Source organism: Diabrotica undecimpunctata, chromosome 7, assembly GCF_040954645.1.
Source record: "Diabrotica undecimpunctata isolate CICGRU chromosome 7, icDiaUnde3, whole genome shotgun sequence".
In the NCBI taxonomy this organism is placed as follows: domain Eukaryota; kingdom Metazoa; phylum Arthropoda; class Insecta; order Coleoptera; family Chrysomelidae; genus Diabrotica; species Diabrotica undecimpunctata.
In genome coordinates this window covers 59,189,572-59,202,797 of record NC_092809.1, presented here as the reverse complement: position 1 = coordinate 59,202,797, position 13,226 = coordinate 59,189,572, and the positions used below count along the sequence as shown (strand labels likewise).

Below are 13,226 nucleotides of genomic sequence, written 5' to 3'. Positions count from 1 at the left end.
TATCCATTTTTTGCAATTGTATGATTAGAAGTACCGCTTTCATTTCCACAATATTGCAGCCTAGGATAATTCTTGTGACTATCTTTTTTTATGTATTGCACGAGCTTGAATCTGTGGTCATTTAAAGCAATCTACGATTCAGTTAGCGATTTGAACGGCGATGAAGATTACTTCGGTTGTGGTGTAAATAATTCAGTACGTAACTGTTTACCAGTATTTCCCACTGAAATGCTTAAAGTTAAAACTTTTTGTCGAAAGATTCTAAACTTCCGAGAACGTCTATCATCTGTTGCAAGGCTAAGTTCGTAACTGATCAGATAATAAAAAGTCCTTTTTCTTAGTATGCCTTATGAGTTCTATTATTGTTTTTCCACTTTACTATTTTAAATTTTTTAACCAGGATGTGCGTAATATCCCCGGTCCTCTTTTTCCTTCCACTTTCCCTTGTATAATCAATCGCATCAACTCATACTTGTGATGCGTATTTCTTTTTCTTTTTTTATCTTTATTAAGGTATGAAGATATTGAACAAATGAACAAAATGAAATACTTAGGAGTCTGAATTATTGAACGTCTGAATCCTAAAGTCTATCAAGATGAGGAAATTTCTGACTAACCAAAGACTCTATCTGCAAATCCGATATCGAATGATAAAATGTTACATTCACTCTATTCTTTTTTATGGTGCCGAAGCTTGGACTGTTAATGTTGACTTAATGAGAAAGTTGTAAGCTTTTGAGATGTGGGGTCCTGGTAGATGACAAATATCTTCGTTGAAAAACACTCATGACTGGACCGGGTTAAACACAGACGCTTTTAAGAAAAGCAGAAGATAGAGACGAATTTGCAATGGTTATAGCCAACCTTCATTAGTGGAGACGGCACTAGAAGAAGAGGAGCACCTTTAACTAGATGGCACAATGATCTAAAAATATAGCAGACAACACGTGGTTGAGAACAGGAAACAAGATACAGAAATGTAAACAGTTTTGTGGGGCATGTTTAATATTGGCCGCAAAAAGGCTAAGAAGCTTATAATGGAATAATTATTGACAGATCTACAAGCTGTCTGCTGTAGTACAGCCGGCTTCTAGAGAATTAAAAAATATTCTTCTACCTTTAATATTGTAGATCTAACTTGAGTCTAAGGATATCCATATTTGCTGTGGAGAGCGACAAGGATGTATGTTATCACCATTGTCGTTTAATTTATACAGTAAAGCCAGCTCAGCATTAGCCTTGACTGAAGTCAATGAGCGCCTAATAATAAACGGTGAGCCCCTTAACATAAGAGATGCTGACGATACCGTCCTTCTGACGGGAACACTAGAAGAACTGCAACACCTTATTCAACAACTAAAAATACATTGTAACGATTGTGAACAAAAAATAAATTCGAAGAAAACCAAGTTCGTGGCATGTACAAAAGCACAAAACATAAAAGTTGTAATAAATCTTCGTACAGATACCTCGAAGCATAGATCACAGAAGATACTGATCAAACAAAAGAAATAAGATGCCGCATTGAAACTGCACAGTCAACTTTTAACAGAATCAGAAAACTTTTCCGTAATGCTTCGATGCTATATTTTCTCCACCCTTTTGTATGGGGTTGAGGCCTAGAGACTAAAACAATTCAAAATTAAAAACCTGGCAGCATTCTAAATGTGGCATTACCAACATATTCTGAAAATATCATGAATGGATCGCAAAACAAAAGCACAAGTTCTCGAACGACGTGGAAAACAATGCAAAGTTTTAAATTCCATAAAAATTAGGAAGTTGAAATACTTGGGACACATAATAAAAGGTGAAAAATAAGAACTATTAATATATGTGGGGCAAAATCAAAGGCAGAAGAAGCGTAGGAAGGCATAAAATCTCGTGGCTACGAAATCTCCGTGAACGGTTTGAACTATTCAGGCGCGTAACCAACAAAGTTATGATTGTCAATAATTTCCAAACTGGGGTAGGAGCAAAACTTGAAGAAGAAGAAGATCTAACTTGAGAGTTTATTGTGGACAGTGATTTTTATTAATTAAATGATCCATTTTATATAATTTAAAAGATTCTGGTTTACATACAGTATATAAAGAAGTTGTATAACCTTCACATATTCACCCAAGTCTCTTGACAAGTTCCCAATTTGAGCAAATTTGGAGGAAGTTAATCAATTAACAACGATTTGAGATTGTCATGGTAATACATCCGTTCCATAATTAAGCTTATAGTCTAGTGGTTTGTAGAATTAACTTTCTGAAAGATTTTTGAGGTGGTATCATAATTAGAAATTCTATATTGGTCATTAGCGGAAATATTACAGTATACTTTTTTAAAATGAAGACAAAAATTTGACTATACAAACAAAAACTAATAATATGATATCAGGGATGACTTTTTTTAGTATTTCTCCAAAAATAAAATTTGTGTATTAACTCCTATTTACCTAATTTACTAAAAACCATGTGGCTGACCTACCCTGCAAAATATCTCAAATTGGCTAGCAATTATTTTACGAGTACGCAATAGGTGTAACACTGATTCATCTGTGAAGCAACGACAAAAAACGATAAAAAAAGACTAAAGCAGAGTATAAAAGTTTGTAAGAAAACGTCATAAGAAACAACAAATCTTAAGTCATAAAGAAGAAGAGAAAATAGAAATTACTCTACCATTTCCAGATTAGCATTTCTAGTTTATAAAATTAATGCAGTATAAAATCCTGGAAACAATTTAAAAATTAAGATTTACATATTTTTCTGTACCAAGACACCAGACTATCTGTAACACACAAAATTGCTATTGAGGATATCTATATATAAACTCAATTATGTACGCAGAGAAAGCGAAGCCCTAGACAATATTAGGGCGAATTAAATGCTTCCCAGTGGTTGCATGGAGGCCGTCAAGGTAACCACGAGCTTCCACTAAAAAAAACTCCCTACACACTAACGCTAAACGTTTAACGTTACCTACTTCTCGAAAAACGAATGAAATTAAAAATCGATATCGTAACAGGTGAATTCTATGTATATCATGAAGACTAGCTCCGAAGGACAGAATAATATTTTTATTACATAATATGATTTTATTTATAATATGAATTATAAAACGAATTAGACAGACATATTTTATAGGAAGATTTCCATAAAGATCTGTCACAAATTACATTTCGAATTATATAGGAATATGGTAAGATGATGTGGATATGCATGAAAATTTTATGGTGAATACTATTAAAATTCAGTTTACTGTAGAACTGATAGAAAACGAACAACTATCATTTTTAGATGTGTTAATAATAAAGAAGGAGGACGGACACATAGGATACATACTATACCGAAAACCAACACTTACTGACAGATATCTACATGCAGATTCACTTTACCGTCATACACAATTACATTTTGTCATTAAAACTGTAATTACAAGATCCGAATGACTGACAGACGAAGAACATCAACATAAAGAAATGCACAATGTTAAAACAGCCTTAAGAAAAAATGGCTGCTCAACATATACCATCGAAAGAGCTCAGAATGTTCAAAGAAGAACTAAGCACCCAACAGAGGACGAAAAACTGATTGCAAAAACCATTCTACCACATGTAAAAGGTACAACAGAGAAAATAGGGATAGTGCTAAGAAAACACAAAATAGAAATAATATACCGAAAGAAAAATCTCAACTATTTTACCATCCACAAAAACCATATAAAAATATCGTTAGAAAACCAAGTGGTATACGAGATTCTATGTGGGGACTGTGACAAATCGTCCATCGAACAAATCAACCAAAGAATCAATATTAGACCAGAAGAACATTACAATGCCATCAAACGGAGACAAAAAACGTCGTCCCTTGCACGACATGTCTGAAATACAGGACATACAATAAACCTAAATCAACCAACGAATTTAGCTAACATTGCGATGAAAAAAACGTAAGATTAATAAATCAATAGAAATAGAAAAAAATCCTAACAGTCTAAACCAAAGAGAGGATGCTCAAAGGCTTCCAACAACATGGAAAAGGGTATTGAAGAAAAAGACAAAAATAAGTCAGGCAACAAGAGCAACGAGTACGACCCCTCCTACTTATACTCGCACAGGGCCAGTCACAAGAAGCGTTGCAAAGAACCGTTCGAGAGAAACGTGTCAAGGTCGACTATATAAGTAACCTCTTCGACGGGAGAGTCAGTTTACTTCAAGAACTAGCAGGAAGCATGACTATCTGACTTGACAATGGCAAATTTGAACCTGACGAAACCTAGTCAAAACAACGGTTTTTCTCATAATTAGTAGTTATTCAACGCAGAGTCTTACCCAGAAAACCATAAAAAGTTGGAGGTTGAGAGGTGGAATAACGATGGGTGGAAAAATAATCACGCATCTTAGACATACTAATGATACACTAATGTTTAAAAAAGAAACTGTTAAAAAGAATTAACAAGTTAGACACGATGAGCAAGGAATATGTTCTTACGTTGAATAAAAAAACTCAAATCATTATAATATCATACACATTATGACCTATAGGTTTAAGTACATCCCTCTGATTTTGAATATCAAACAAAGTGTTGAAGGTTACCAACTAAAAAAAAATAGATATCTTTGAATTGTGGGCTCACAGAAAAATGTTAATAGCACCAAAATTTCAATATAAGGCAACTGAAGGTGAACATAAGACTGTCAACAAAAATAAATTAGTGCTCTCGATGCATCATCGATGAAGCGATGGTTTACATGAAGCTAGCCTATTACCCTAAGATAGAGAAAAATATGGAAATCCAAGATTCATACAGTCCAGTCATGATGTCACTATAATTCTTTGACAGTCAACTGACAAAAAAAAAGAGAAGAAAATAAAGATACAGTAAAATAACCTTTAAAGTATCAATAAACAACTTCAATCTTTGATTTTATCCCGTAAGTAGAAGATGAAGAGTATGTTCTCTTGTCCAAGATTTATATTTTCAAGGCTACGAGAACAGATTATGGTGTTTTTGAAAATAAAGTCGTCATATAGATGTAAAACAAATAAATGGCAAGTTACAATGGTCTCAATATTGTCAAGCACTATATATGATTTTAGAAAACAAAATAATTCTGTTTATCTGTCTATGATAATTTAATTATACATACATACATATTATACTTAACCCCCGTATATATATATATATATATATATACATATATATATATATACATACATATTATACTTAACCCCCGTATATATATATATATATATATATATATATATATATATATATATATATATATATATATATATAGATCCCTGTTAAACATTGGAACTGGAATGAAGATGTACCCATACAAGCTGCTGCTACCTGGTACACGGATGGCTCAAAAACATTGCAGGGTGTGGGAGCCCCAGCATAGTAGAAAAAAAATCAAGGAATGCATTTCCCGGTAAGTCTATCTAAGGATGTAACAGTTTTCAAGGCGGAAATAACGGCAATCCATCACTGCGTGGAAGAAATAGAAAGGCAGGAAAGAACGTTCCTTTCAGTTGCCATCTTCACAGATAGTCAGGCAGCGTTTAAGGTAGTCAATTCTGTAGAGGTCAGTTCTAAGCTGGTATGGGATTATGTGTGTACCATAAATAAACTAGAGACCGTAGCAAGGTTACGGTAGCCTGGGTACTGGGGCACGAGGGTCATAAGGGCAATGAAAAATCACATGAAATGGCCAAACAAGGCTCACCAATGCCATTTATTGGACCGGAACCCTTCTGCGGCGTTGCAAAGACAGTAACAAGAATGACTTCAAGGAAGTGGGTAGCTCACAAATCTCTGGAATGGTGGTGGAATTTACCAGGATAAAGACAGGCGAAACAGTTCATTACAGAACATTCGCCAAAATTTACGGCAGAATAAGCAAAGACCGGAAAACAGTCAAAGCCATAGTAGGTCTTCTAACAGGGCATTGTAAGCTGAATAGGTACTTGAAGCTGATGGGATTATCAGATGATGACCTGTGCAGTTTCTGTCACCTCGAAGAAGAAACAGTAGAACACATTCTCTGTCAGTGTGACAGTCTGGCAAATCTGCGGTTCTTTGCATTAGGAGAAGAAAATACACCGGCAAATAGCTAATGGAAGGTACAGTCTCGAAGCTATTAGATTTTTAAAAAGGATCAGGCTAGAGAGTCTCATCTAGGACTAGAGGACCACAATAGAACTGAAAAGGTCGCAGTGAAATAGGCCAAAAGGCCACCTCTCTAAATCTATATTTTCTTATATCTTATATCTAGTTTGGGACTTCATTATATTATTCATCATATTCTAACAATTATTTACTGTTCAATTTGATATGTGTCCATTTTATGTTGGGTTTATTTTATCCCAAAAATATGCTATAGTTCTTGCAAATGTTATACATTTTATACTTTCATAGATGTTCTATTTAGTTTAGGACACAGTATATTGGAAAATATGTTTAAAAGTTCTACAACATTTGCGACAAAATCGTACTAAAGATAAAAATTTACTGTCACTCTGTCTAAAATTGGCATATCTCCTTTTAGCTATTTTTTTTTAATTTCAAGTTACATTAATAAATAACTCATAAAGATAAAATTGACAATTACTTGGTAAAAATCGCCTTATCGGAAAATAGAAAAATTTACCCACTTCGAGCTCAGGGTATAAAAATAAATGAAACGGAAATAAATTAGGAATTAGGACTTTACCTTCGGGTTCTTTGGCTATAACCGTCGAACTTCTGTCGACTCCACCTTTCTTATCTTCTGAGCGTTGCCCAGAAAATAAACATGTTATCTCTTTCGTCAGTTATATACACACTTATGACTTATTATATATTAGTCGACAGGATGAAATACAGAGTTAATTAGTTGGGTACATTAGAGAAAAATCAAAGCGGGCAAAAGTTAAGTTATACAGTTTATTAAAAATTATTTAAAATTTTTATGACAATTAATTTTGAACTCTGAACTTTTTTTTAGTTTAGTTAAATTAAAATTTATCAGGAATCTTCACAAACAGGTCTTTTTAATACCATTAAAACTAAAAATATTATATATATATATATATATATATATATATATATATATCCCAAAACAATACTGTTTTACATTCTAATATAGTCGAATAAAACAAAGAATGAATGGCCTAATGGTTATGAATATGTCAGACATGCCAGACTCAATCCCAGTGGCAAGCACCAAAGTTAGGATTTAACTGCAAAAAAGGGGAATACACAGATTACAACATCGATATGGGGGCTTTAGTCGTTAGTACGTGATTCGCATGTTTGGAAAAGTCTCTGGAAAACCGAAAATGACATTATACGATTAATTGACGAAGATTAAAGAGGTTTAAATACGAATAGATGCTTTGTGGATGATATAATCGGTGTCCAAAAACTCATAAAGCAATGAATATCGAGAGCACCAGAATCATACATCACTATATAAATTCGTAAAACTACTTTCTGTTTGAAGTAGTATCCATCCTATTAGAACGAAAAATACACCGGCAATTTGTATTTATATGCAAAAAGTGTATCCCAATCGAAAAATTGTATGCTTTAGGAACATTTGTTAAAGACGGAAGGATAAGGATACATTTTAATATATATCTCTTCTTTTTCTAGTGCATATCAGTTATCGAATGTTGTCATTAATAGTTGTCAGTAATAAGGTAGAGTTATCAGTAGTGAATTGGTGACCAATGTTTCTGTCTCTGTTGTTGGGTTTTGACGCAATTATTTTGGGAGTTTTCTTATTTATTTGAAGATCCACATTTTTGAAGCATTTAAGAAAATGGTGTACATTTCCTCTAGCTTGCCTGTTATACTTTGTTAACCTTTGAGACATCCACTCTATATCCAACAAGCTCGTCCTTGGATTTAGAGGAACCTATGAACCACAAAAAAACAACGACAAGATTTTAGAAAGGTCTGACGAGGCCATAATACAGGACACTGGTAAATATACTCTTAACCTAAAAGCCATGATTTGAGACTGTTAAACAAGAATGAACTTGTTTAACTTAAATAATCTTATTTGGATACACGAATCTCAAAACAAGGTGTTTGTCAGTACACTAGTAAGAAAATTTAACGAAACCAGTGCAGTAAAAGCTTTATCCAAATCATGGCGCATAAAAACTGCAACAACTAAAGACAGATCTTTAAATATCTGGGTCAAATGGGAAACCTTTATATATGGCCTACCCAAAATTCACAAACCCGATATTACTTTACGTCCCATTGTCAGTGCATACAACTGTCCTACACAACCATTGGCCAAGTACTTGGCCAAAACTTTACAACCTCTCGCCGAAAATGATTCATTCTTCGTCAAAAATTTTTTTCATTTCATCAAACTACTTAAACAATATCCCATCTCACCGTCAGACATTTTAGTAACTTTCGATATCGTTTTACTCTTTACAAACACTCTTACAAACGAACCTCTACACATTCTGAAAACTAAATATAGTATCTAGCAAGACCACTTATCTCTCATTAAACATTGTATGTCCAACACTTGCCTCTTGCTATGCCTCAATGGGCTCCCCACTATCTCCAGTAATTGCCAATATCTTTATGGAAGATTTCGAGAGCCTAGCACACTCCACATCAATGCTCAAACCCACATGTTGGCTACGATATGTTGACGATACATTTGTCATTTGGCCCCATGGCAGGGATGCTTTGGTGTCTTTTTAAACCCATCTGAAAGGTATAAATCCTAGTATCCAGTTCACGATGGAGGTGGAAACTGATTTATCCCTGCCGTTTCTAGACGTTATCATAAATTAAAACTAATCCCAAGGTTTTCATCACTCTGTTTATCGAAAACCCACCCATACCAATCGTTACTTGCATGAACTCTCATCATCCTCTTTCACAAATTAATTTAGTCATTAATACGCTTGTCTCCAGATCAATACGCCTTTGCGATAATACAAGTAGACCCGCTGAGCTGTCTAGTTTAAAACAAGCCCTGATCCAAAACGGTTACTGCGAAGATCACATCAATAGGACCATCCACAGACATCAATCTCCTACTCAACCTCAACAAAAAGACTCAGACCTTCATCATACGTAAGTTTTTCTTCCTTACATCAAAGTTATAACTAACAAAATAGACAAAATTATTAAATCAAGAGGAATAAAGACAAAAACATTTATCCCCCAACAACAAAAACTTTCTTCTCTTGTCCGATCAATTAAAAACAACATTCCAAATGAACAATACGGAATTTATAAAATTCCTCCCATCCTATATAGGCCAAACAAATTGTAGAATCCAAAATAGGATTTATGATCATTCCATTTCTGTTCGCAATTCCGACTCAATTTTAGCTCTAGGTTAACACCATTTCATACAGGTCACAAAATTGATTTTGAAAACTCCAGAACCATAGCCCCATCCGCTTCTATAAACCAAGAATTATCCGAGAAGCCATAGAAATAGATAAAAGCCAAATTGTCTCAATAAAAGAGATGACGGCATACGGTTACCTTTGACTTGGAGACCTATCATAAAGAAAATATCATCCGCTCCACTCGTCAATCAAAATCCTATTTTAAAAAATTCCGCTCCAATCTCCACGCCAACCTTCACCCAAATCACGTCACCATCGACGGTATAAATGAACCGTCGCCTATTTCCGGTACCAGTAATGCATTGGTTAGTCATCGGAGATGTTTTAGTAGTGCTGGGGGCTCGGGAGACTGAGACCTCAGCTCTGAAGAAGACATCGAAGAGGATGTCGAAAGCTCGGCGCCATGATAATTGATGCAATTCAACCCGAAAGACAGGTGAGTTTAATATTAATTCCTGTAATTGTTTTGATATCTATGCTCTAGGTTTAGAATATATATATATATATATATATATATATATATATATATATATATATATATATATATATATATATATATATATATATATGTAAAAGATTAAATCTTTTAGCGAAAGCTGCTATCGCTTTATTGAATTAAATTGCCAAATATATGGCCTAGGAGGACAAATTCGTTAAACTTCTCGTGCTTGAATCGGTATCAATAAAGTGTTATGATCATTTCGGCCTATCCCAGCCTCATCAGACACTTGGCTGATACAAATTCAAACTCGGAAAGTCCAACGAATGTCTCCCAAAACTTCACTACAACAGTAGTTAGCTTACAAAGGCGCCACCTGCTTTGGCGGCCGTGAACGAAAACGATATGATAATATCGTTTTCTGTCCTCTGGGTTATACGAAATGTGTAAAATATTAAATCTTAGTCTTATTAAATCTTGAATCTAAAGTTAACACTATTTATCGCCGCTTGATTTTTCTACCAATTGTACCCATCGGATTTTTACTTATTTTCTAATTAATACGAATGGTAAGTTTATTTGTGATGTGTACCCCAAACTCTATTGTGCGAATAATGAAATTTGGTGCACGATGTGTTTAGTGACCGGGAAAACTGCTTATATTTATTAAAAATCCACACCTACGATCTTCTACGATTTTACATTGGAATCATTCATTACACCGGAGTTAATTCGGTGAAGTTCCGGTAACGGAAAAGTAGACATAACGTATTGCGTCTGAGATTTGTGGTCCTTGAGACATTTATCTTTGTAGTACATTTAAATAATCCTTATAGCATTGTAACTTTAACTGTTATAAATCTTGATGTTTTATACATTTTAAAAATTAAAGGATTATTTATAACTAATTTCGTCACTAGCTATTAGGATTATAATAATATGATAGAAGTAGAACAAAATTAGAAAAATGCTTTATAAACTTTATTGATAGGATATTCCATTTATATTTAAGTATAAATATAATTACAGAAGACGAGTGGTGGAACACCAACTGTAATTTTGACCTAAATTAGAAATACTCTTAACACTTTTACCATCGATCAAATTGCTACAAAGTAAAATTCAAGTTTTGTTCTTATTCTAAAATAAAACAGCTACCTGGCATTAAACTTTAGTATCGATATTTTAATAGATTAATTAAATACAGCTCCCAATTTACTTTATATTTTAACGCCACTACGTCATTTCTTTGAAAGTTGTATTTTCTTACATACTTTTATAAATGTTATAAAGTATAAAATAAATAAAAACTGTCATTGTACAAATTTTTATAGTAAAAACAGTTTGGCATAACTAAAAGTTTTTACCTTCAATAAATATTTGTTATATTTATTATAATACTCATATGTATATTAACAGAACAAATATTTATATTGTTCAATGTGTCAATTAATTTTATTTCCCCTAGACTACATAGTATAACATTTTTTTTTTGGCAACAAAATTGACAAGAAGTATAAAGAAAAAAGCTTATTTGATTAAATACGTTCTAACGTAGATGATCACGGGCATTGGTATTTTAGTTTTATCATCTTTGAAATTCTAGGAATTACATTTCAACGAAACTGTTAAGAGTATACTGTAAATCACTGAAATTTGATCACTTTTTTATTTAATTTTAAAGTAGTTAATCCCTTTTAAACACCTGTTTTTGAGTTTGTTCGGATAAAACCATAGATATATAATACAAGATAGACTGATTGCTGCAATAAACCGCTTCCCCCAGTGTGACAGAGCAAACTGACGCAAAGCAGTTCCTGCATCTCTGTCTAATGATCCGGGTTTATCGACAGCGTGACCTTCTAATTATTGATTTAGGTCACGTGGTCGATAAACCTGTCAAATTAGAAAGATATGCACGGAATGCGTTGCGTTAGTTTTCTCTGTCGCACTGGGGGAACTGGCTGGTATTGCAACAATCAGTTTATCTTGTATTGTATGTCTATGCATAAAATTTACATCCTAACGTCAAAATTTATCTCTTGTGGAGTCATAAATTATACCCACAGGAACTCACAAAATACTGAAAGTAGTTGATGAGGAAAAAATTTAATGTAATAGAACTTTCCGGTTTGTTCGATAACTATTGAATGATGGGAATGTCAAAATTACAGAAAACTATGGAGAACAAAAACTCTCAATAATATATTTATGTGCTTATTAAAAATTAAACTATAATATAAAAACAAATATTAACCAAATCAAATAAATATACACTACAAATAAGAATTTACGAAGGCTTATTTTTTCTTGATCTCGTTGTATGGAGTAGAATAGCGAACACTCAACAAATATTGCATGCACAAACGGAAGGCGTTTGAGATGTAATTGAATCAAATGGTTTTGCATGAAGAATAAAATAATCGACTTAATTAACAAGACATTTCATAGCAAATAAAGACATTATTCTCATTAAAAGTAGTATTTAACAGAAAAAAACTAGATTATCTAGGATATCCAGATAGGTGGAAATAAATACCAACTGCTACATTTGATGATTCAAGGAAAGATCTGGGACAAACGCAGCACTGAGAGGAAAATGATGCCATGGTTGAGAAACCTTTAATAATTCTTTGCTTATAATGCTATTATATCTCGTTTGTTTTATATCCGACATGATTGATTGCTTGTTTTCTAGATTCTCGTTCATCAAAGTGCCGAGATATTTAAAATTCCGAACGTCTTTAATAATCTTCGCATGTATGTACTCTTTTGAAAGCTCTAAGACGATGATATGGTAAAGGAGCTCTTTATTGTCGGTTGCGGTCACTGCGAGATAAGCATGGCCAAGTAAAAGCTAAAAAAAATGTTCAACTCTAGATACCAGGTTTCATTTATTTTCTACCGATATGAGGAGCTTTTCTAATAGTGCGATGATCTATTGGCTTCTCGTGTTAGTTAAGAGAATAGACTAGGAGTTGTCCGGCAAGTGGGTATAAATAGCTCAATGAGGAAAATAATGAAACTCGACAGCAGCGGGTAAAACTTATCTTAAAGGCACGAACACAAGGATGGGTTATACAGAAAAGATTTTTCAAGTGAGATTCTAGAAAGATACGATCGATAATTGATCAAATATTTACTATTCGCCAGATGTTTGAACAGTATCAAGTAAACCAAATTATTATAGACTTAAAAGAGACTTATAATCTAATTAAGTCAATTAATCATCTGAAACTATGAAACGTAATGGTTGAGATGGGAGTGCCTTAGAAACTGACTATGCTAACGTGAATGTGAGTAAATAACTTCTTTGCATAAGTTCGAATAGGAGAGAAAACTTCTTCGCCATGTGCTGGGGGGTAGGGATAGCCGACTTATAAACAAAGTGTTTTGGAAAAGACCAAATG

At 33.5% G+C, this 13,226-nt stretch overlaps 1 protein-coding gene across 5 annotated transcripts in view; it reads right to left on the bottom strand.

Moving 5' to 3' along the window:
• Positions 1-13,226, bottom strand: part of CaMKII (Calcium/calmodulin-dependent protein kinase II) — a 699,413-nt gene that overhangs the window by 139,522 nt on the left and 546,665 nt on the right. For 3 of the 5 annotated variants that reach the window (XM_072537374.1, XM_072537369.1, XM_072537372.1), the window contains exon 11: positions 6,713-6,769. The exons of the other annotated variants lie outside the window; for them this stretch is intronic. In XM_072537374.1, coding sequence (XP_072393475.1) covers positions 6,713-6,769 — 57 coding nt within the window. The remainder of the gene's footprint in view (positions 1-6,712; positions 6,770-13,226) is intronic. 5 annotated transcript variants of the gene reach the window in all.